At 31.0% G+C, this 25870-nt stretch overlaps 3 protein-coding genes and 1 long non-coding RNA gene across 5 annotated transcripts; 2 read left to right on the forward strand and 2 right to left on the reverse strand.

Moving 5' to 3' along the window:
* Positions 1 to 182: 182 nt before the first annotated feature.
* On the reverse strand, positions 183 to 2045 carry LOC105628944 (uncharacterized). Its single transcript, XM_012210448.4, has 3 exons — positions 1782 to 2045; positions 804 to 957; positions 183 to 422 (listed from the first exon to the last, which is right to left on the reverse strand). Exons 1-2 carry the CDS (start codon positions 1941 to 1943, stop codon positions 805 to 807), a joined length of 315 nt encoding a protein of 104 aa, XP_012065838.1. The 5' UTR covers positions 1944 to 2045; the 3' UTR covers positions 183 to 422; position 804.
* A 3572-nt stretch (positions 2046 to 5617) lies between these two features.
* On the forward strand, positions 5618 to 7005 carry LOC105629341 (WEB family protein (DUF827)). The gene is made up of 2 exons (XM_012210916.4): positions 5618 to 5912; positions 6014 to 7005. Exons 1-2 carry the CDS (start codon positions 5775 to 5777, stop codon positions 6566 to 6568), a joined length of 693 nt encoding a protein of 230 aa, XP_012066306.1. The 5' UTR covers positions 5618 to 5774; the 3' UTR covers positions 6569 to 7005.
* Positions 7006 to 13272: 6267 nt separating this feature from the next.
* Positions 13273 to 23625, forward strand: LOC105628929 (protein RRC1). 2 transcript variants are annotated; one of them, XM_012210422.4, is made up of 18 exons: positions 13273 to 13431; positions 15120 to 15208; positions 15331 to 15466; positions 15641 to 15686; positions 17641 to 17707; positions 17807 to 17959; positions 18188 to 18301; positions 18403 to 18568; positions 18985 to 19097; positions 19269 to 19340; positions 19791 to 20012; positions 20270 to 20328; positions 20448 to 20532; positions 20615 to 20752; positions 21164 to 21388; positions 21471 to 22276; positions 22450 to 22619; positions 23003 to 23625. In XM_012210422.4, the coding sequence occupies exons 2-18, from the start codon at positions 15134 to 15136 to the stop codon at positions 23290 to 23292; spliced, it is 2937 nt and encodes a 978-aa protein (XP_012065812.1). In that variant the 5' UTR covers positions 13273 to 13431; positions 15120 to 15133; the 3' UTR covers positions 23293 to 23625. The 2 variants fall into 2 exon arrangements, with proteins under 2 accessions (XP_012065812.1, XP_012065817.1); XM_012210427.4 differs by having other exon boundaries at positions 17810 to 17959.
* A 120-nt stretch (positions 23626 to 23745) lies between these two features.
* On the reverse strand, positions 23746 to 25670 carry LOC110008919 (uncharacterized). The gene is made up of 3 exons (XR_002283716.3): positions 25603 to 25670; positions 24803 to 25299; positions 23746 to 24687 (listed from the first exon to the last, which is right to left on the reverse strand). It is a non-coding gene; the product is annotated as an uncharacterized LOC110008919 (long non-coding RNA).
* Between the last annotated feature and the right edge of the window lie 200 nt (positions 25671 to 25870).

Genomic DNA, 25870 nt, shown 5'->3' on the forward strand with positions numbered 1-25870 from the left:
AAAAGAAGAAAAAAGATTGCGCTTGTTATGTCCTGTAAACTGGCTTGAGAATTTAAGCTAATCATTTTTATGGTTTTAATTGGCAATAATTAAAATTCATTTTAATATATGCATATGCGTGAATATCACCTGCATCTACAATTGGTTAAATTCATTTTCTTACTATGGATAAAAGACCTGCAAAAGGATAAATGGCTGCTTCTACTTTATATGAACCAGAAAGTCTTATAATAAACATTCAAATGACACTACCAAGATGGAATTTCAGTTAAACAAGATGTAGTATACATTCAAAAATCTTATGGAATACTGAAATCCCTCAAGGGTTCATCCGTCGGGATGCAAACAAAATTCAACACAATTCCATCAGCTATCCTAATGCACAACTCAGGTCTATCAGATACCTCAAGCAAAAATTTTACCTGCCACAAAGAATAAAAACAAAAATCAGCTCTCCTAACTCCGTCAGTAAACTAGCCTTAAACTTGCAAAACCACATTGCATCTATTACGAAGAATGAAGCATGATGGCAAATGTCAACAGTTGCTAACTAAAATGCATATAAGGACTATGGAGAGAGAGAGAGAGAGAGAGAGAAACAGATAGACAAGAGAAGTGCAATATGGTAAAGATCTGAATCATAATACATCAATTGAAGATACAGCTTTCAAAAATCCTTTGGTCTTAGAGATTATGCAAATGACAGTGCACAATTTGTTATGCTCATTAGGAAACATCAAGCTTTACAAAATGGTAAAAAAGAAAATTAAAAAATCAAGAATACATATTGAATTCAACCAAACCTTAAGAGGTTGAAGAATCTGTTACTTCAATGGTGGAATTTGAACTGGCAGCATTATCAGCAGAAGGCGGCACATAAATTCGTGCTTTTTTCAGTATTTCAGCAACGACCCAATGCTTTCGTTTGCTCAATGGTCTAGAAGGATCCAATCTAACCTGAAACCATGTAGAATTTTCCCACAAAATAAAAATTACATGACAGCCATTATCCATATGCAGCAAAAACTCTTACTCTTGTGAATGACACTAAATATACATGTTTTTACGTTTAGTTAATTCTACCACAGATTATACAAATGAAAGAAAAAAGGAAAGAAAGAAGAGAGAAAAAGGGAAAGAAAGAAGAGAGAAAAAGGGAGCTCAAAGAACAAACTAGAACTATTAGCATTTAGCATAATTGATCAAATTTGTTAATCACTAGGATAAGATTTCAAGAGAATTTCCACTAAGAATCTAGTGACTAATATATACTAGGTGGTTCATTGTAAATAGCAATTATAAGATGTATTAGGAGTGTAATTGAATGATAACTGATTCTTATATTTTTCCACAAAGATCTCTCTTTTTATTTCTCTCATTCCTAATTCTGACTTTTCTCTTCATTTTCCCACACTTTCCCTCTTTTTCTCATCTCCCAAGCACTCTTGTTAGGATAGGTCCTAACAAGGGCCATAACAAACAGATTTCCGTTATACTGCAAAATTACTTTGAAAAAACAATTACAACTCTAGATTCTCAAAAATATATACCAAATCAGACTAGTGCCTCTGCACTTACAATAAACAAATTACAACTCTAGCTTCTCAAAAATATATACCAAATCAGACTAGTGCCTATGCATTTACAGTAAACAAAAATAAACAATACGGCAATCATATGACCAAATATAAAATCATTCAAAATTCTAAAATTTATGTTTCAATAAAGTACCAAATTCCAGGTCACAGTTTCATTTCAATTCAATAGAGAGAGATGGTTACTCGATCGCCGATGTTACATTGATTTTGCTCGTCGTGAGCCATGAATTTTGAGGTGCGCTTGACGTAACGATTATAAAGCTTGTTGTGGAAGAGCCTATCAACGGCCACTACCACCGACTTCTGCATCTTGTTCGACACTACCATCCCCACCACCGACTTCATCTTCTTCAATCTTCAATTTTAATAAAACCCTAAAACCCTTAATATATGCTCTCTAATTTAAGCCGTTTGCCATTTTTTTCTGAACCTTTTGAGTTTTATTTATTTCTCTCACCTTTATATAATGTCATGTGGGCTCCGACCCGAGTAGTTCATTAGTTGTAGCATTATCAGTAATGGGTTGGATTAGTCTTCTAATTATGGGTCCCTTCAAATGTCCCAACTCCCATCCAGAGAAGAAAACGAGAAGTCCAATAAGACACGAGAAGGCCCAAATTAAAACCCAAGTAGCAAGCTTCCAACAAAAAAGAACCAAATAAAATAAAAAAAATATGAAAAGAAATGGAAAAGAGTCATCGCGGATAAAAAGTAATGGCTCAAAACATAAAATTTAAAATGAACACTAATCCCTTTATTTATAACAAATTCATTTAAAGATCTATATTTTTGTGTTTAGAATGAAAAAAAGTATAAATTTCAATTCTAAAAATTCAATTCCATAGAATTGGATATGACTACTCCAAATTCCACAAAAATAGGTTGAATTTCCAAATGAATTTCACAAATTAAGCAATCCAACTTTTAATGATAAACTACCATTCTCTATTTACAAAATCATTTTTTCCTTTTTATAATTATTCAAATTATTTATTTTATCAAACTTGACTAAAATCTTTTAAAAATTTTATTTTTTTTTAGAAACTTATTATTGTGTTTTTATTTTAATATTTTTCATCTTTTATTTTAAATTTTTTTTTACTACCAATGAGAGAGATTCAAGTTAAATATCTATTTATCACCAAATTAAATGCAATAATTTATTAATATTATTTTTATTTTGTACATTTATTTTAATAAAAATATAAAAAATTATATAGTATAATATAAATATAATTGATATACCATTTCAAAGATATTTTAAGAAACAAAAACAAATGAATTTTCAATTATAAATTTATTCTGAACATAATTATGTGGAATTTAATAATCATATCAAATATGAATAATTCATTCACAAATGAATTCTACTAGAATTCATCTACAAATAAATTACATATTTTAAATTCATTTATACCAAAGGTAGTATAAAAGAGAGAGAGAGAGAGAGAAAACCAGGGTTCAAAGGAATATAAAATTTAAGAGCCACCAAGTATAGTCCTCATACATTAGGGTAAACAAAGCATTTTACATTGTTTTAAGGCCTAATGACAAAAAAAAGTTTGAATTTTAATCTTTTTTTCAATTTTGGCCAGTTCTTTTAGTTTTATCAATCAATATAACGTATTTAGTTTTTTTTATCAATTCTAACGTATGTTTGTCTTCCGTTAATTTTATACTAATATCGCAATTATCTCTCAAAACTGGGCCCTACAACATCAAATGTGAGCGCCAAGTCATGTATCCACGTATACTAAAAGAAAAAACATGAACTTCAACGTTTTTATTAAATTTGGCCAATTCTTTTAATTTTATCAATCAATATCGCGTACTAATTAATCTCTATCAAATGATGTTGTTATATTGATATTTATTTAATTAAATAGTTTATTAATAAATACATATCTTAACGTCCAACATTAATAACTGATCTTTTTTTTTAAAAAAAAAAAAAACTACTATATTGATGTAAAATAATAGTACTACGGTTCCTAATTAAATTTTCTAGTTAGTTTTGAGCATTATTACAAGGACGGATTTGGTGCAATAAGTAAAATTATACCACTTCTAATCTAAAGGTTTTGTATTTAAGTAATTAAAATTGTAACAGCGAGAAAAAACATTATATACATCAAGTTTCTCATATACCACTAATGTGGAACAATCCGTGTACAATTCCTTTTGAAGTGCTATTAGATTTATAAATTCAATTATTTTAATTTTATTAACATATATAGAAAAATATACTACCTCTGTTTCATAATACTTGTCACATTTGGAATTTCACATTTTTTAAGAAAACTATTAAATTTGTCTAAGTTACAATCAATTATTGAGTAAATTGACTATATTATCTTTAATTTAATATTAATTTCGTAAGAACCATTAAATTGAAGTAATAATTATTAGTCATACAGAAACGGTAAACATGGAAAAAAAATAATTTATTACTCATTGAAACCACAAATGTGACAAATGCTTTGAAACAAACTATTTTCTCAAATGTGAGAAGTAGTATGGATTGGAGGTAGGACTGTGCCATTCGCATATAATTATGTTACATTGTAAAATTCAAATGTTACTTTTTTTCATTAAGTGACTATGAAATATCAAAAATATTATTAAAAATAATTGTTATAGAGTTGAATGGTTTGTTCAAAACATTATTATTATAACAAAATCATTTGATAGAGACTAATTAGGACACGGTATTAATTGATAGAATTAAAAGAACCGACCAAGTTTGATAAAAATGTTAAAGTTTAAGGCTGTTTTTTTTTTTAAAATATACGTGAATATATGACTTAGCGCTGAAATTGGATGTTGTAGGGTCCACTTTTGAGAGATAATTGCCACATTAGCATGAAATTGATAAATAACAAATGGAGGTTAAAATTGATATAGAAAACTAAGTACACAGTATTGATTGATAAAATTAAAGAACTAGTTATAATTGATAAAAAGATCAAAGTTCAAGCTTTTTTGTTATTAGGGCTTGTATTAATGTTTGTGAATATTAGGGACCTTGAATCACAATAGACAAATAAATAGAAATTAATATGAATGAGGTAGCTCAGTAGCAACGAGTCAGAGCTAAATTCGAGATGTTAATGAACAAGACGTACTTCTATTTATCGATAATATCTTCTGTTTCGTCCAAGCAGGATCCGAAATATCCGCCGTCACGTAAACTCCCTCCGAATTAGCCCATTTGCCTCTGAGAGCAAATAGATATAAACATGAAAACAAGAATTCTACCAATAGATGTTCTAATTGATAGGCTCCTAATATTTGCCAAGTCAAAACTCCACTGAGATTCAATGTGTATTGCATTGCATAATTATGAAATGTTTCATTAAAAGTAAGTTATATACCACTTTTTTTGGTACATAGAATCAGTAGCTAGAAGACTATTTTACATTAACGGCAATTTACGCCAATTGCACACACCATACACATATGAATAGACATCACTATATTTATATTAAAGTCAAAATTTATAATATTACTGAAAATGGAGCTAGCGAGGCTATAGGTATATAGCATTAAAAATTATCTTTTACTAGTTTCATTTAATAATCTTTCATATTCTGCTTCTTCAAACTCTAAGAATAGCTCTAGGAATAATAGTATAAACCTTACATTATTGAGCATCATAAAGAATTGAAATAGTGTCTTAGATTAATAAAAATCACTAGGATGTATTTATCTGAATTTGATTTATGGGTTATCCATTAGCCAAATTAATGAAAAATAAATTTTTTCCCAGATTAATTAAAAGCATATAAACATATAATTTTTTCCCAGATTAATTAAAAGCAGAAAATAGACTGTGGGGATCCACCTCTCTACCGGTAGACAGGTCCTAACCAATTAGTTAACCATCGAATCAATGAAGAACAGCTACAGAATAAAGCCTAAGAAGATCTATCAATGGTTATTGTCTTGGTCCAACCACCCATCTGTCTCATATAAAAACTCATCTTGTCAACTTCAAATAACAAAATTCCAGTGCAGTGGACGCGAAGAAACAAACACTCCAATCATCATTTTTTTTGTTAACATCAATCCTTTAACTAAAGCATTTCATTGTTAAAATCTGTGTTCTATAAATATATATAATATATATATCTCTTCTTCGTCCATCTCCATTTGTAGCATAAGCATTCATCAATCATGGAAGAACAAAGATTGGTAGTAATGGGAAGAGCAGAGATAGATACAAGAGCACCATTTCGATCTGTTAAAGAAGCTGTTTTGTTGTTTGGAGAAAGAGTTTTAGTTGGGGAAATCTATGCCACCAAGCTTAAAGAGGTGTTCTTAATTATCCTTTTCTATATTTTTTTTTTCTTTATACATTTTTGCAATGCTTAAACAGGTATTCTATATGTAAATGCACATTTGTCATTTTCCAGATGCGAGGTGGAGCAAGTGAAAGTGGGGAGTCTCAATCCAAAATGGCAGCCATAACTGCTGAGCTTGAGGAAACAAAACTGAGCCTCCAAAAAGCAAGAGAAGAAGCTGAGTTAATGGGGACTTACATAATATCTCTTAGAGAAGAACTAGAACAAACCAAGAGAGAGCTAAATTGGCTAAAAGCAAAAGAAAGAGAAATGTTTAAGAAACGAGCAATTCTTGATGATCCTGAAATTGAAGACCTCAAATTCATTGAAAATGCAACTAAAGTGGAGATGATGATGAAGAAGAAGAATAGCCAAAGTCTTGATTTTGATGATGATGAAGAAGAAGAAGAAGAAGGAGGAGGAGGTCTTGGAAAGAAAAGATTTGTGAAATTTGCAAGCCCTCCTTCATTGGCTAAGATCATCGTTAGCAAAGAGGAAATGCTTAAGAGATCTCCTTCAACTAAAAAGACATTGAAGATAAAAAGGTCATTAGTCCCCGTTTTAGGATGGCTATTTTCAAAAAAGAAGGGAATCAATCAAGAGGTTCATTCTCCTACAGTGAATTGAATGCTTTTCTTCCCTTTACATCGACATATACTCTCTCCCTCCCATTTTATTTGCATGATTTGACAAAACACGCATATTAAAATTTAGTCAATAAAAGTTATTTTGCCCTTCTTTACTCTAAATAAATACTAAAAGTCATTCCTTTAATGAACAATTATAAAGATTATTATAAAAAAAATAATTACTTACATATCTAAATTTAGAAAAGTTACAAAAATTTTGTGACATATAAAAAATAAATAACAAGCAAACAAAATGGGACGGACAGAGTAGAATAAGTATATAGTCATTGGAGAACAAATAAAGATGAGCTTGGCCCAAGAAGAGGCATCTTTTGTGACACTTTATGTTGGGCCTTGTGAGACTTTTAAGCCCAACGTTTCATATTTCCATGTAAAGCTAAATGTATGTTACACTCTTCTTTAGTTGCTCTAAAATTTTCCAATCGTTCATTTTCCCTCACAAAAGAAAGGAGAAAAAAATTATCCTTTTACATCTTTTGCTCTTTCACTAATAATTGAGAGTATATATTTTAATAATGATAATTGATGCAAATAAAAATATAAGTCTCTTTGCAGTGAAAAAAAAAAAATATAAACAATAATAAAGAGTGCCAATTTTTTGAAATGATAATTAATTATTAATTAATGGGTGTTTACTTACCTTCTAACTCAAGTTTTTTTTTTTTTTGGGTACGATTCACCTCTTTTCTTTTTATTTTTGAAATATTTTTATTTTATTTATTTATTTATTATGGGTGGGTAAGTCAGCTGAATTGAATAGTGATGTTATGAAGAATGATTGAGTATTTAAATTACAAATACTTAGCCATGCACATGTAACCATGTGAACCCTATATTACCCAAGACAATAAATTTTTGCTTAGCCATCAACCGATGGCTTTGAATTACAAATGTTCTTTAGCTTGTTGCATTGGTTCGGTCACTACCGTTACCATTCAAAATTAAATTATTTTTATTTTTTCAATTAATAAAATTAAAATCCTTAATAATATTTTTGGCTATCCACAACTTTAGTTAGGGTGTTTTCCATTCCAATATTTATATCTACTAGTATTTTTTTTATGACATGAGTTGCACGTTGACTATGCTCGCTATATACTCTTTTTTGTACTATTTTTGACTTTTTTATCCATATAATATTAAGATATAAGTTTTTATTTATATTAAAATAAATACAATTAATTAATTTGTATTAGATTTTGTCGTACAAAGTATTTGTAATAATACTACTTTTTATGTACATAATTTTATTTTTATATAATAAAGTGGTTTGAAAATAAAGTTCAACCCAATTTCTAAACCTAATCTTTTCAGTTTTTAATTTATAATTGCAGATTCTTAAAACCTTAATAGGTGCCCAAAAAAAAAAATAAGTCATCACTCAATCTCCAACCCACTGCTCTCAATCCCAAATCAATGTTTATATACAACTATAATGAAAAATAATGAAAAATTATTTTTTATTGCTAGTTAAGAGAAAATAAATGAGAAAATATTCTGAATTGATAGTGGTAATCACTTTGGCTATAGTGGCAATATTACTTACTCATTGCATTGAAAAATGGAATATATGCACATACTTATAAAATTCTTGAACCCAAAAAGTAACCCAAAATAAAAATATATAATTCTAATTATTTTCAATTTCGTAAATGATATTTTCTTTCAAGTCAAACAGATTTAGAATATAGAAGAAAAAATATTAAGAAAATTAAAATGCTTAATAATCAAGAGACCATCTATTTATTGCAAGCGAGATATTAGATCTCTTACTAAATTAAAGTGATAGTAATCACAAATTAATTCAATAAAAAAGATAAAATAAAAAATAAATTTTTTTATTGAGAAATAAAACTCTTTTAAAAATTCAACATATAACAAGAAACAAATTATATTTAAAAAATATCAATTTAAATTTAAAAATCAACTTTTCTTCAATTGGAAAGGCTATAATTTAACGAAATTTGATGTTGACAAAAAATCAATCAATAAATAGAAATTACAAAACAAATCGTGTTAAAATTCAATATTGATCATTTAATGAGTTTATTAAAGTATTTTGTTTGTCTGTTATGCTAAGTTGCAAATTTAAAATAAATAGATAAGTTAATTGATTAATAAAAAAATATATTATCATATCCAAATAAACTATGAATTCGCCCTACAATCATACAAAACAAGAAAAAAGTATTTCTCCCCCAAATAAAATATGATTTGTATTCTATTTGAAAATTTGTTTTTTAAAAAATATATACAATCAATTTATACAAACATAAATAAAAAATTAAAAAATAATATACTTTTTTTCTTTTTTTTATCTTTCTCTTAAATAAAATATTTTAAATTATAGTCAAAATAAAATAAAAAAAGTAAAATATAAAAATTTTCAAATGTATCGTTATCATATATTTATTAAAAAATAAATTTAAAAAAAAAGATAAAATTTTAAAATTTTAAAATTTAATATTTATAAAAGAAATATTTTATCTTCTCCAAATAAATCTTAATTTTCCATAAAATATATATATTTTATCTCTCTTCTAAATAAAATATTATTTATATGCTTTCTAAAAATTTATTTTAAAAAATATATATACAATCACATCGTATAAACATAAAAAAATATATACGTTTTCTTTTTCCATATGAGCATAAAAAAGAATATGCTTTTTTATCTCTCTTTTAAATAAAATATTATTTATATTCTATTTGCAAATTAAAAATATAAATAATCACATCATACAAACATAAAGAAAAAAAATTTACATTTTTCTTTTTATCTCTTTCTTTAACAAAATATTTTAAATTATAATCAAAATAAAATTAATATTTAAAAAATAAAATATAAAAATTTTCAATGTCTCATTATCATATATTTTTATTAAAAAATAAATTTAAAAAAGATAAAAATTAAAATTTTGAAATTCTTAATTATCTATATGTATTTATTTAAAAAATAATTTTTATAAATTATATTCAATTAAATAATAAAATATAATTTTCTAATTGACTATTACTGGAGTTATTTTAGAATATTTTAAATTTCATTAAGTTTGCTATCGGAAATCCTTATTTCGACATCTATATATATAATAATCCTAAAGAAAAAAAAAAATTTTTGAAGCTGATTTGGCGCTCTATCTTTTGAGTATTTCTATTTTTCTATTTTTCCAAATTTTTGAGATTTTTTATTTTATTTATTGTGGTTTTTCTTTGTTATTACAATTTAATTGGACACAAAAATATTTTTTAAATTTAAAAATTAATATTGTTATAACCAACATTTTTGAAATTTAATCTCATGTATCTAAAAACTATATATCTATATACTCTCTAGCGGTTAAATCTCAATCCTCATCTATCTATTATTGGTTTAAGTTAATAAATAGACGAGAATTAAAATTTAAGTTAATTTCCCATTGGACCAAGTATGCAATCTAGTATGAAGTAAGAACGTGAATGAATTGGTTGGTACTCATGGTTACTCCCAGAATTTAATTATGGTGTGAAAATATATGTTATTAAAAAATATATTATCTACTCAAACTGTTAAAAGATAAAAACATTCTCATAATTGAATGCATGTAACCAAATCTGTATTTTTTTTTTCTTAGAATATATACAGGTTGCAATCCTATTTGGCCATGGTTTGTATAATTTGTGAGTACTCTATCTTGCCACGTCTCTTGATAGTTAGGTATGCAATGTTGCCTCTTCTGACATAAACTACATCTTTACTTCTTTTTTTTACTAGTGTATAATTTCTTTTTTTATCTAACATAATTTAAATTTAAATAAAAAATTAATATAACCAATTAAAATTAAATTATGTATATTTGTTCAACAAATAAAATTAAAAATATATTATATTCTTACTATATTTAATATATACATATATCATTATATAATAAATTTTCTTAATTTATCCGATATAATTTAAATTTAAATAAAAATTAATATCATCAATTAAAATTAAATTATTATTATTTTTCAACCAATAAAATTAAATTTTTTGATGATATTTTTATCAATTCATAATTTTTTTTTAATTCATTAGAGGCATTTATAAGTCGAAATAACACTGCGGGCTACTTCACAACAAGGGGTAGGTCTCCCCCTTCGCTCACAAAATCGGTGAAAACAACTATGGTCGAGAGAGACTCAATCTCAAGACCTCTTACTCCTCGCATAAGTGAGAAGATCAACAAAACCATCGTCTGAATGACTTTATGAATTCATAATTTAGTAGAAACATTTTCAGCGATCCTAATGTTTCCCCTATTCTACTTTTATATATAATTATAAAATATAGATAGATATAAATTATACAATTATTGATTATATATAAATGGAAAATATAGATTTTGTAGATAGATATGGAAAGATGCATGTATAATTCTTCATCAAAAAAAAAAAAAAAAAAATTACATGTATAATAATAACCCAATGACTTTTAAATTCGTTTGTTGTTAGATTTCACATCATTTCCAGCAAGTTTTGTTCTCTTCCGACACATCATCATTAACTCTGCCTATTTTAGATTTCAAATTTTTTAAATTTTAAATTTTTTGCAAATTATATTTAATTTTTAAATTTTAATTAAATAAGCCACAACACATGATTAGCCAGCCAACCTTCTTGTTTTATACACAATCCAAATAATAAATAAACATAAATCTTGTCTTATATGATAGATTCTCATATAAAAAATCCTTCATAATACACCCAAAGCTCTTCAAACATGGAAAAAGACCGAAGCTCTGAAAAAATGAAGACCCATCATCTTTGCATCTCTACCAAGCTCAGAAGCAGCAAAAGTAAGAACTGCCTGTCTCCGATGACTCTCCTCCAGCGCTTCCACAAAGCCGTCTTCCGGTTGATGATGGTGTCTGCTCTCTCCAAGGTCAATAGTAGTAGTAGTAATAACAACAGCAACAGTAAGATTGATTGTGGATCACCGGTGATGAAGAGATATTACTATTCAGCTGATCACCATAGCGAAGCTGTGGCCGATTGCATTGAGTTTATCAAGAAAACAACGGTTGCAGAGGAGGAGAGTGGCGGCCGAAGCTCCACTGCCCCTGAGTTGGTTATGCCTGCAGTCTCAGTTACGTGAGGAATTATTTAGGATTGATTTGGATTGTTTGTGTATTTTTCTATATATTTTATGTGTTTAATTTCCTTTTTTTTTTTGTGTGAGTAATTTTATTTTATTTTGGAAATATCACCAGGTCAGGTGGGAGATAGTATCTATATATATATATATAAAATACATATCTTGTAAAACTTAATTAGTTTGCATGAAATTTACAGCAAATTGTAGGTTATCAATTGATCAACCTTTCTTTTGTTGATTTTGTTTTTGAAAAAGAAGATGTTATTTATGAATGTCAATGACACGTAAAAATTTTTAACCCTCCCAGCAAAGTATGTTTTCTAATATTAAATTTGTATAATCATTTTTAGGGGGTTGAAATCGTTTATCACCCGAACCACCATCTTATTAATTAACAGCTCTTATTAAAGAATAAACTAAAGTATTCGTAATTTACGGGACGAAGTTACCTTGTGCCATTCTCTTTAAAAATAATATTTTCCTTCGAATCTTGCCCAACTAAGATTTCAACACCATGTCTCTCTTCTTTTATAATATTTTCATTTAATTAAATTTTTTACCATTTTGCCCTCTATTTTTAGACCCTAGCTTTGTTTCTATTGATTTACAGATATACTCGATAAAATTTTTAAAATGCCTAAATAATTCTATTGACAATATATATATATATATATATATATATATATATATATATCATTAACAGAAAATTAGGATATAATAGAATATCTACTTTGATTATGTACCAAAATTTGAGTTAATAAATCCAAGGAACGAATATCACTTACCAATTAACTTTATCCTTAAATAACTGGGTTTTAATTTGTACCAAAAAAAGATAACTTAATTTGTTTCACTACTATGTTTAACACTACTTATTGCATTAGTGGTAGGGGTGTAATTCAATTAGCATTGAATGTAACCTCGTCCCAATTTCATTCCGAAATATTTTAAAATTTCAAATTTTATCCCATTTTATTGAAAATATATTTTAAAATTAAAAATTTCATTTCATACGATTTTATGAAAATTCAATTTGATATTGATAATTCTAAATTTGTCAAACCTAAACATAGATTTAGTCCATTGTGATATATTTTAAGATATAAAATTTTAAATTTTAATAAAAAAAATTAATATGTTGATTGAAAATTAAGTGTAAAATACTAAAAAAATATAATTAAATTGTAATAAAATAATAAATTAGTATTATAATCACAAATTTAAGCTCATTGACGAGGAAGCGAAATATATTTTCACTTGATAACTTTCTATTTAATTAGTAATGATTAATGAAGTAATGATAAATACAGAAGAAGACTGAAAGTTGGTGTGACCATAAAACAAATACAATAAAATTTAAAAACAAGAAATTACAAAGAGAAATAAGAAATTAAATAAAAGTAAAAAACAAATCAAAAGAAAAATTTCATAGTAAAAATTTTTAAAGATGTGAAAGTTGATCGAGACATGCAAATTGTAACTATATAAAGCTGACTTCTCTTTTTATTTTTAATGAATCCACGAACAAAACTACGTCGTTTTACGTTAGGTTGCATTTTAATTACAGAAACAAAGAGTTCCCTCAAATCTCTAACTCTCCCTTCGTGCAACTGCACCGCTTTCTCTCCTTCTACAGCCACAGTCTTTCTTTATACCTTCCCGTCGCTTTCGTTCTTGACCGTCGCCTCCGCAGCAGTCTTGCTCTTCAAGCGTACAAGTGCCAGGTTCGTTCTTGATCTTTTTTTTTTTTTTTTCGTTCTCAGTTAATTATTTTCGTTTTGCTTCGTCCCTTTTCCTTTTTCTTTTTTTTTTTTTTTGTTTTTTTACATATATACCTATAAACAGACAAAGAGGAGGAATTGGTGGATGTATTGTTGAATTAATTTGTGGGTTCAGCTGAGAGATATATGTTTATTGTTTTATTTTTTCATTTGTGGATTTGCGCATGTTTTATTTGTTGAAAATATATAAATTAAAAGACAAAAGGATGATGAATATAAGCCAATTCGTGGCTATATGAGTGAAATTTGACATGTTTGGTTTGTTAATTCAAAGTTTGGTTTGTTAATTCAAAGTTTGGTTTGTTAATAATGATTAAGATTGTGTAGAGATACTGAGAATGAGATTATTTGCATATAATTGTCATATACTGAGAATGGTTTGCTAATAAAGTGTGTGTGTATATATATATATATATATAGGATTAGTATTCTGTGATTTTATATAGGGCTGGAACTTTTTTTTTTTTTTTGAGAATATAGGGCTGACTTGGATAGCTTGAACATGTAAGTGTTTTAGTCATGTTGCTAGACTTTGAATTCGCTAGTTTAATTTGCTCCAAGTAAACTGTTGCTTTTTTTTTTTTTTTTCTAAACTGAGTTACTTTAGACTATGAGAATGAGATTATTTATTTCTGATTTTACATTGTTGTTGGTTTTCTTTTTCTATTTAATAATGTCATGTATTTAAAATTGGTTGTTGGCCAACTCAAGTGGGAATTACTAAACTCATTGAATTTTAGATAGGAAATTTATCAAATTATTATAGTATCAAAGTTCTTATTTATTTATTTTTCAGATTCTTGTTCACGCACGGAGTCAAATGTTTTTTGTGTGGAAGAAGATGATGTTGATTGTTAATTCTTGCAATCTTGGTTCTTGTATAAATGGAGTTCAAGAATTATGTTTGTGTTAAGAATATTATGTTTATGTAAAATTTCTTGTTTCTTTTTTGTAGGGTTGTTCTGTTTTATGTACTTTTTAATTTAGTAATTTTTTTTGAGATACTTTTTATTATGTTTTATATGGATTTAGTTCTCATTATATGATAATTTGTTATAGTTTAGTATTATTATATTTTAATTGATTTTTAGTTTGTTATTGTTATTATTCTTATTGAATTTTAATAGATGTATGATTGTCAAATTGTTTAATTGAGATATTGGTTTGAATTATTTATTTAGGTTGAATTTCAATTCTTTTGTTTTATTTAAATATTACTATGTACTGTTGTTTTAGAATATTACAGGTTAGATTGTTTTATTATTTTGAAGTTGAATTTTAATGCATTTTTTTATATATTTTTTTGTTGCACTTCGGGTTTGGATTCGGGCTCCATGCGGGTTTGGTTTTCATAAATTGAATAAATTTGTGATTAAACGGGTATGTAAATGGGTTCGGGTAGTGTGTGGGTAATTCTAAACAGGTTTGGGACGGTTTTGGGTATTATTGGTTTATTCCTTAACGGGTTCCGGTACTTAAAGTGATAATGGATTCGAATTTGGGTACTTTATTTCTAGCGGGTACCCGCCTTGCTGCCATCCCTAGTCGGGATCAGATGCGTATTTTAGTTTTGGGCTGATTTCTTTTTGAATTTAGAGTTTTTACGCATTTTCTGGAATTTTTTTGCTCAGAAATCGATGCAGAGATGAGTTCCTTCTCAATCACTCGCAAAAAGACACCTTTCCAGAAGCATAGAGAGGAGGAAGAAGCAAAGAAAAAGGTACCTATTGTGGTTGCTGCCTTAAATCTAAATGTCAAAGTTGACTGAGCTCTATTTGCAAATAAATTTGCTACCTTTGTTAATGAGTTGGTTTCTTTCTCCTCTATCCTTCTTCTCTGAAGAGAGAGGATGATGAGACAGCTCGTCTGTATGCGGAGTTTGTGGAGTCATTTCAAGGGGATAATGCACCCGGGTCTAAGGCTTTTGTTCGAGGTGGAACCATCAATCCAAATGAGAAAGTAAAGCCTGAATCTGAAGGTTAGTCTAAAAAATATAACCTGTTTGCTCATTGATTTTAAGTTACGTTTTTTCATTTTAATTTTATGTTTTATTCTTATTTGTTTCACACTCTGGATAAATTACTAGTTTTCTATTATTACGGGAACACATTAATAAAAGTATGGGCCTTTTTTATTCATTCGCAAATGGCAGGTGAAAAGTCCAAAGATGGGGTATCTGGTCCAAAAAAGGGAAGTAGGTAAAGAAATACTTTTGATTGATTACAAACTTGATTAACCATGTTGCAATGCGTTTTCACAAGGCATCATGAAGTTAGGATAACGTGGTGCTGATATCGTTAGATTTAGTTTTTGTTTGTTAGGCTTGTAAAATCTTGTAAAATTTAAGGAAACTAGGAGATGACTTGGTTGTTGTTTTGTTTGCTTTAAGGCCTCATTTTGCCTTAGCTTCATTTTGTGAGAATTTGTGAATAGCTATTTATGATACTGGAACTTGGCAAAGTTTCTATATGTGCAGTGAGATTTTCAATTTGGTGATGTCTTTATGCTAGATATTTTTTGAAATTCGCCTCTTGGCAATCTCATGCTTTCTTTGATGCTGTAATAGTGTTCGAGTCTCGAGAAGGTTGTTGACTTGTTAATTTCAATATTTTATGTTGACATCATGCATGGTGACTGATAGAACTTAAGTATAAACTCTAGAGGAAGATGAGTAATACTGCTTTCTTCTGATTATCAACTTCTGCATTACTTGGCCTTGCTGAAGTCAGTGGTCACATTGATGTTGACTTGGGGAACTTTAAAGCTCTTAAAATTTTTTGATAATTGGTTTAAAGTGGATCCTTGTATCATTGTGTTTTAAGCATAGCCATGAGGTGCTTGTATATTGTTGAATGTAAGTTATTCTTGAAATATGGATGTCCCTCTAAATTTGTTGTATTGAGCTAAAAAAAACTGTATTCTAAATAGTAATATTTTGATAGTATCTTAGGATTTTGTGGATTATATATCCTCTCTAATTAATTTTTCAGGTATAGAATATCAGTTGAAACGTGGTTGGCTTTTCTTGAATGCTTTTGATGTTGTTATTCTGCTTTAGAGTTTTCAGATGACAAGAAATGTTTGTTTGGTATAATGAATTTGGATAAAATTTCAAGAGAAAGCAGTGGAGTATATTATTCAGTAGTACATTTTTCGACATTAAGAATATGAATGATTAATGCATGTTTATAGGTAAAAAATTGACACATATTGGCATCTGCTCTAGGGTTAGTGTAATTGATTGATTGATTGATTGATTGTTGCTTGGACTTTTGTGATGAAACATGAAAACTAGTGTCATAAATTAGTATCTTATCAACACAAATGAACGGTTATTAGATGTGTCAATTGTGTTGGTGAAAAAGAGGGTTCTCTCTTGTGGAACTCATAGTCAATTCTCTTCGAATTACATCCTATTGTTGGAGAGACTAGGGTATCAGATTTCCCTTTGTGCAGAAGTAGCATACCATCTACTTACTGTTTCTTCAGTGTTTTACTATTTTTTGGTGAATTATTTGATATATTATTTTAGTACCTTATGGTAAATCAGAATATTGTAGATATCTCACTTTATGATGTTAAGTATACATAATGTCTATTGACTGTTGAATTATAGTGAACTCTACTCATCCTTCCACCCCTGGGCATAGTTTGATTTGTATTACAATAATAACTTATGACAGTTAGAGGAATGAAAATGTGCTACTAAGGTCAATACTTAGGGAGAATACCAGCGTATAATAAGCATCTAAGTTTTGTCTATGAACTGCCAAATGATACAAATGTTCCATTGTGATTAGTAGCTTAATCAAGGTTATGATCAAGTTAGTGATTGAGTCTCTGTATGATATACGCATATTGATGCGTCCTTGGCACCATATCCAATTCATATGCTGCTTGTTAACAAGAGGTCAGTGTCTCTGGTAGATGTTCTTATCACTACTGCTTATTAGAATGGGACCAACATTAGACTGATAAAATGCACTCCATTTCTCATCTGCTTTAAAAAAAATGTGGAAATAGAACAAATGGAAAGTTAACATGAGCTTTGTCTTTGGAAAAAAGATGTTGTGAACTGTTGTTGGCTTTGTTACCAAATTATCTCTCTGTCTTGGTGACCTGGATGTTTTATCTTTAACATCACTTCTGCAGGTATGTCCCATCTTTTTTGCCACCTCCAATGGCAGTCAAGGGAAAAGAAAAAGAATCTGAGAAGAAGGTCAGTATTTTGATAGAAGTTATGGTACACTGCTTGTATTCTTAAGTTTTTGATCGTAATGCACATATCTAATATCAAACTTTTGCATTTACTTTATAGAAGGAGGAGGAAAGACCAAAGGAGAAGGAAAAAGGAAAGACAAGGAACATAGATCATTTCATGGAGGAATTGAAGCATGAACATGAGCTGAGAGAGAGACGAAATCAGGAACGTGAGCGTTGGCGTGATGGGCGTCCTAGTGAGAGTGCTGCTGTAAGTTCACTCTCGCCCCCCACCTTCTTTTAACAACGTGATCTTTCTTTTCAGAGTGGGGATATTAGACCTAAATCACCCTTTTGATACACGTGTTTCTTTAGTTTTTGGCCTTTGTATTATTCCGAGCAACTCTTGATATAGGTGATAATGCTTCCTGTGATATCATGTTTACTCTGTGTATCTCCAATCACTCTGAAATATAGATGAACTTTTTAATATTTCCAGCCATCTAGTCGATTTGATGAACTGCCTGATGACTTTGATCCAAGTGGAAAAGGATCATTTGATGATGGTGATCCACAAACTACAAATCTTTATGTTGGGAATCTCTCTCCTCAGGTGTGATAGTTATTTTGATACTTGTTCATTTTCTCTCATTAATTCTTTATTATTTTTGCACTCGAGAACTTGGTAACATTTTCTTGTGCTTATTATTCTAGGTTGATGAGAACTTTCTTCTACGGACATTTGGAAGATTTGGGCCTATTGCTAGCGTAAAGATAATGTGGCCCAGAACAGAAGAAGAGCGAAGGCGGCAGAGGAATTGTGGATTTGTAGCATTTATGAATAGAGCTGATGGACAAGCTGCAAAAGATGAAATGCAAGGTTTGTCAATGTTCTTTGCTTCCTATATGTACTATAAATCTTGTTAACGAGTTATTGAGGTCTCTGTTATGAGAACTTTGCTACTTGCCCTCCCGATACCTATGTCATATATGGGTATGGAATGTGGATTCAGACTACTATTTCAGACACAGCTTTGTCTTCCAATCTGAATAAACCAAAAAAAAAAGGGTAAAACATGCAGAGTATAGATGAAAAAGACTGTTGATTATTACTACTTGGACAGTTTAGAAAATAGTCTTTCTATACTACCTTTTTGTAATTGAACAGGTACATTCAGTGCGTCAATGTGCCTGCACTATCAAGTATTCTTGATTTATTATTGATGTGTTTTGCCTCTATTTTCATCTGTAATTTATAATGAAAATGTGGTTGAAGAGATATATTTCGTGTCACAGGAGTTGTTGTGTATGAATATGAGTTGAAGATTGGGTGGGGTAAATCTGTAGCTCTTCCATCACAAGCACTCCCTGCTCCACCACCGGGACATATGGCCATCAGGAGTAAGGAGGTATGCTACGTTTTCCTATAAACACCTGAAGCTTATGTTTGAGACTACTTTCTCATGAAAAAGGAAATACTAGTTTTCCTCATTTGATAATCATTAGCATAATAGGCAGTTCAAGAATTTGCGTTGTCACCATGCTCCGTGATTCTGAGACATTTAACTTCTGTTTGATAGGGTGCGACTGTTATTCTCTCTGGTCCATCCGGCCCACCAGTTACTTCGGTCCCAAATCATAATTCCGAACTGGTAAGTTCACCAAATTTATCCTGACTGCTTTATTTTAAAATGGAGCTATAATATGCGACTCTTAAGTTTAATGAAAATGGAATAAACTGTAATATGACGTTGTAATTGGAGAATTTTTGTTGCCCTCTTATATGCATTCTTTTTAGAGCTTACAAATGTTGCTATTTTGATATGACAATCTGATCAGAGCATAGGCTGCTATTCTTGTTAATTCGTAAAATGTATATACTTTAACTAATTTGTGGTAAAAAAAAATGAAATGTTCAAGGTGATATTTTGGATTGCTATTACCATCTTATTTTGGTCCATTCTTGTCTTCAGTAATCCAGTTCATGCTAACCATATTTGGGAACATGTCTATCTTATCCAATGCTTATTTTTCATCTGAAGTTTTGAATTTTCTTGTTATTTTTGTATAAATCTCATTCATGACTTGAGCTTTGAGTGCAGGTTCTTACTCCAAATGTTCCTGATATTATGGTTGTACCACCTGATGATCATCATCTGCGCCATGTAATTGATACAATGGCTCTGTATGTTTTGGATGGAGGATGTGCTTTTGAACAAGCTATCATGGAAAGGGGTCGTGGGAATCCTCTTTTCAGCTTTTTGTTCGAGCTTGGGTCAAAGGAACATACATATTATGTTTGGAGACTGTATTCTTTTGCTCAGGTGCATCCTCTTATGCCTGGCTGACATGTTGACATGTATTTGGAGTTTGCAGTATAAACTTGGTGATTCTTAAAAGTAGCATCAAATTTCATTCTGAATAACAAGAATTATTGTTAAATTTGTATGGTATGGTCGTCGTGATCATCTGCCTTCGTAAAATTTCATGTTTAAATTATTCTGCTCTAAAAAAAAAGGTGTCTTTTACATATTTATATTCATTAGGCGGTTGACAATGTTCCATTTTTCTGGCAATTTAGGGTGATACTCTTCAAAGGTGGCGAACAGAACCATTTATCATGATCACTGGTAGTGGGAGGTATGCTGTGTTTCTATGATGTTGGTGCATGGTTATTTCAGTAGGCACATATAAATTTCTGACTGTGTTGTTCGGAAGACAATGGTGATGTGATATTACTTGTTTTTATTTTCACCTAGATGGATGCCACCACCTTTGCCCACGGCAAAGAGCCCAGAGCATGAGAAAGAGTCTGGTAACACTTATGCTGCAGGAAAAAGCAGGGTATATTTATGATTTGTATTTCTGGCAGTTACAGTTTACTTGCAGATTATGTAACTCTTCTTACTGATTTGAAATTTTGCAGCGTGTTGACCCAGAAAGAACCCTGACTGATCCACAGAGGGATGAGTTTGAGGATATGTTACGTGCCTTGACATTAGAAAGAAATCAGATAAAGGAAGCCATGGGTTTTGCCCTGGATAATGCTGATGCTGCTGGAGAGGTGATGCCTTGTATCTGAGCACTTACCTTCGTTTTCTTTTACATACTCTGCTTTGTGGACTGCAAATATTTTGTTCCATTTATTTATTCCATATATTATAAGTTCATTCCATTGGAGTGACAAACAATGGTTGGCACCTGACACTATGGTCTAATTGATGCTAGCCTACTTATTTGTTTTAACTGGGTCTTCATTTGCTAATCATGTTGATTATGAAGATATTGAACTTGCTATGGACAGAAGCTGTGTTCATCAGCGAGGAAGCAAAATAATTGAAGTAATAACTTTTTGGCCTGGGGACTCGAACAATTAACACTGAATGGAGGATTTGTTTTGCAATCTGTTTTCATGGTTATTAATTGGAAGTACTTGGTAACTTATGTTTCTCATGTATTTTGGATTTTATTGCAGATAGTGGAAGTTCTAACAGAGTCTCTGACACTCAAAGAAACTCCAATTCCCACTAAAGTTGCAAGACTCATGCTCGTTTCTGACATTCTTCATAATAGCAGCGCTCCTGTTAAAAATGCTTCTGCATACCGTACCAAATTTGAAGCTACACTGCCTGACATAATGGAGAGTTTTAATGATTTGTATCGTAGTATAACTGGAAGGATCACTGCTGAGGCACTCAAGGTAAAGCTGTTTTCAAGTTCAACTCTCCTTTTTCATTGATTTTCACCCTTCCCTAATGTAAGCATTCTCTGGGTATCAACAGGAACGGGTCCTGAAGGTATTGCAAGTATGGGCAGACTGGTTTCTATTTTCAGATGCATATGTGAATGGATTACGGGCTACGTTTCTCCGATCTAGTACTTCTGGAGTTATACCATTTCATTCTATATGTGGTGATGCACCAGAAATAGAAAAGAAGACTAGCTCGGAAGATGCAGTTGATGGGGCAAAAACCAACCAAGATGCTGCATTGGCAATGGGCAAAGGAGCAGCTACGAAGGAGCTAATGAGTCTTCCCCTTGGCGAGCTGGAAAGGCGATGCAGACATAATGGACTGTCTCTTGTTGGTGGAAGAGAAATGATGGTTGCACGACTGCTTAGTCTTGAGGAGGCAGAAAAGCAGAGGAGCTATGAGTTGGATGATGACTTGAAATTTTCTCAGAGCCATTCAAGTTCTAGTAAATTTTCAAGTAGCCGCAGAGACAAAAATGTTGAATCAGAGCCTGCAGGGTTGTCCGGGTGGAATCTTTATGGGGATGATGAGATGGAGTCTCAAAGCAGAGGGTCTGCATCTTTATCAACAACTCTTCCAATTCCACAAACTGAACTAAAAGCTTTCACAAAGAAAGAGAAAAATGATCCCATTTTGCCAGCCTCTAAATGGGCCCGAGATGATGATGACAGTGATGATGATCAAAAGAAAAGTGCGAGAGGTTTGGGGTTGAGCTATTCTTCATCCGGAAGTGAAAATGCTGGCGATGGTCTAGTTAAGGCTGATGATGAAATAGAGTTTGCTACTGATGCAAGCATTCCCATGCAGACTGAAAGTGGGATGAATGAGGAGCAAAGGTAAATCTGTTTTGTTTTATTAAAGCGTGTTGAAAATTTGCTGCTTTATTATTATTATTATTTAAAAACTAAAAGATTCTTTTGGAACATCACTGATTTAGTCACTCTAATTATCCATCACCCTTCCATTTTTTGCCCAGTTTATTCATTTTACTTTGCTTATGATGTTGCAGACAGAAGTTGAGACGTCTAGAGGTTTCTTTGATAGAATATCGTGAATCCCTTGAGGAGCGAGGAATAAAAAGTGCAGAGGAAATTGAGAGAAAAGTTGCAATCCATCGGAAACGGCTACAATCTGAATATGGATTACTGGATTCTCCTCAAGATATCCCTGGGAACAGTAGTAAGTCATCATTTTGCAACTAAGTGGATTCCTGCCTAATTTAGTTATTGCGAGAGCTATTATTTGTCAGTAGAGAATTTGTGAGATATAGCATTTATTATGCAAGTTTACATTAGTTTCATGCACCTCCAGTTCCCAAAAGGGCAAAAGAGCTACCTTCCTGGAGGCAAATGAAGTATGATAGTTTCTTTGAGAAATTCTATTCTGTTTATTTTGTTCATGTGTAGGTTTGTCATCTTGGTCCCCTCCGAAATAATATTAGTTCCTTGGTATTGGTTCCATTGTTGCTTGTGTACTTGTGGTTTAGTCTTCCCATCTGTACCATTTTACTTAACTATTTTACCTGAAGAAAATACGTGTAAATTTATCTCCTTTAACTGCAGAGAGAACATCATCAGAAAGGAGGGATAGAAGGGATGATAGCCGTGAATCTTCAAGAAAGCGACACCGCAGCCAGAGCCCACAACGGAAAACATCAACCAAGGACAGGGAGAGGGAAAATGCTTCGGACAGGGACTGGGAAAGGCACAGGGATAGAGATAAAGCTCATGATTTGGAAAGTGAAAGGTGGGATAGGGATAGCCGCGAAAAGAGTGGAAGTAGAGAGCGGGATGATCATGACAGAGATAGAGGTAGAGAAAGAGATAGAGATAGGAGGAGACGGGTAAAATGAGTTTGTCAATTCAAGGGATCCAACAAAGCAGAATTTCTTGTCCATATTAAGTTGACAGTTAAATGAACATCAATAGGTGCACATTTCTCCGAGTATTGGTCTGGGATGTCTTAAGATGACTTATTAATCGACTTGGGTACATTTACACCTTCCAGGTGAGAACCTAAGAGCAAGAGAGGAAACACATCTTGTTAAACCTTGTTGTAGTTGTAATTTGATTTTGCCGTTATTAATTCTGAACGTCTCGTCTTTCAGCTAAGTAATTGTGCCATGCATGTATAATTTTTCCTCCAAATGCAATTAATCTTTCCTTTTCGGCTTCTGTTTGTTAAATTTCTCTCTTGCTAATTTCTATGACAAAGGAATGTCAAGGATTTTGTTGGCATCTTCTTTAACAAATGCGAAATTCTTAGAACCGGAGGACCAATCTGGCATCTGCATCTTTAAAGCTTGTTTCTTCCTTCAACAAGCTCATCGTCTCGTCAAGTTCAGAAAGACGCCATTTGAGACATTCAATTGGACAGCATATGTTTAGTTCCTTACATTCGCCTGTCCATAACAAACAAAAGGCCCAATTACATGTGCTTCGGTCATGAACAATAGAATATTTTCTGTCGGACACTGGAACTATTTCCTTTGTAAACAAACATTAATTTTCAAAGAGAAAATATAAGACACCGACCGGAATCCTGAAAAATAATATTCTCTGTACTAAGCAAAGGCTGCTAAATTTTCCATGCTATTCACAGGGGAAATCAGTCATTGCAACGTGCTCGCAGAGGAAGTATGTATCTTTCTCGTCCTGCTCAAAATGAAATCTGATCTACATTTACAAATTTAACTTGACAATTAAACAATTTGTAAAGCTCAGTGCTATTTTGTCTTCAAAAATCCTTTGTCTTCAAAAATCCTAGAAGTGAAAACAACATGAAAATTTCTCCTATGGACGAAGTTATCTCAGCAACCACTTCTTTCGGAGTGAGGCATCCAGTGCCAAAAATGTCTTTGCCTTTTTATCATCTTCTAGAAGATCACAAGCATCCAACAGAAGTTCTTCATCTATGTCTGGTATAGCTTGAAGAGCATAAATTGCTCTCTTTCTTACTTACCGATATTGTAATAAATGCATCTGCAACTTCAGAAAGAGCTCTTCGCATATCTTTGCCAGTTTTCTGTACCTTGTTAGCATTTTCATGGTCTGATGGTGTTGTAGAAGAAAATGTCCATCTACAAGTAATCCATCCACCAGGACTTCCTGGGTATCATTGTCAGTTTGCTGTTGTTGACCTTGTTCTCCAATATTTGACACTTCATTTCTTTGAATTCTGCATAGATCTCCAAGACTTTATTTCTGTAGAAAATGGCATCTGGCTTTTCCTGCAGAATTCCATGGGACTGAGTAGTAACATGATCAGTGAAGTCATTTATAAATAGAACCTCTCAGTAGAGATTCATATAGCAATGGGTTTGATATAATTTGGCACATGTTCAAAAAGAATGAGGAACATACCTGAATGTAAGCTTCCCAGGCTGCATCATCAGCAGTTACCATCTGTTGAATTGCATCCCATGCAAAACCACTATGACTGAGAAGAAATGAGAGGAACACGTCCATGCCATAAGGACTTGAGAAATTCTCAACTGGGGGGTTAACTTTCAAGGTGTAAAAAGAACTGAACACTAGGACAGCATAGGGCCGAAAGGAGGCATAAAACTAGTTTTTGAGGCTTTGTTTTATCCTGCTGTGAGCTTTAGTTTCCGCTCATGGGCAACAGTACATATTTTAGATCTTTATGACTGAATAAATCCATGCAAAAGCATTCAGAAACAAACTAATCCTGATAAAAGTGAAGTTGCAATTCACTAGTTTTTATTCCACAAATGTCCTTCGCTTGATGTAAATTAGTGTCAACTCCATCTTCAGTTGCATCCCCAAATACATATAAGGACCAAATCATTGTAATTTGGCAAAGTCTTCATTCTGTATGCCCGTGCTTGTGGATGTACCTACACAGCAATTGGGTAATGTTATTTAAAGAAAAACAAAGAAAACATCATTGTCAGCTACAATCATTTGTTGTGTTTCATCCCAGCAAAAACCATTTTCTTTCAACAATTTCTTGTATCTGTCGTAAAACTCTTTTTCCGACCAAGCTTGTTTATTAAATGTGTTGGAAAATGGGAGAGGAGAGCTGGTTTTAGCATTTTCAAAGAAACAACAGAAGTATATCTTAAACACATAACAAAGGAAGAGGTAAAGATGAAGAGAAAAAAAAATATAAATTCATTACTCATAGTAAAAGGATTTACAAAGCATAAAAAACAAAGGTTTTTTCTTCTTCTTCTTCATTCTCATCGTTATCCAACTCTCTCCTTTTTCTCTTTTTTCACAATCTCAAATCTGTCCCAGCAGCCACATTTATACAAAGAAATGCAATCTAGTCTTTAAAGGGTCTATTCGGCAAATTTAGTTGTTTTAGTGGTTATTAACTGTTTTACGAGTGGTTAGCAGTTAAATATTAACTATTAGTGGTTAACGATTATATAACGGTTTGGAATAAAAATGTTCGGTACAAAT

The sequence above is a fragment of the Jatropha curcas genome, chromosome 4, assembly GCF_041381405.1.
Source record: "Jatropha curcas cultivar XTBG-Jc1 chromosome 4, XTBG_Jcur_1.0, whole genome shotgun sequence".
NCBI classification, from domain to species: domain Eukaryota; kingdom Viridiplantae; phylum Streptophyta; class Magnoliopsida; order Malpighiales; family Euphorbiaceae; genus Jatropha; species Jatropha curcas.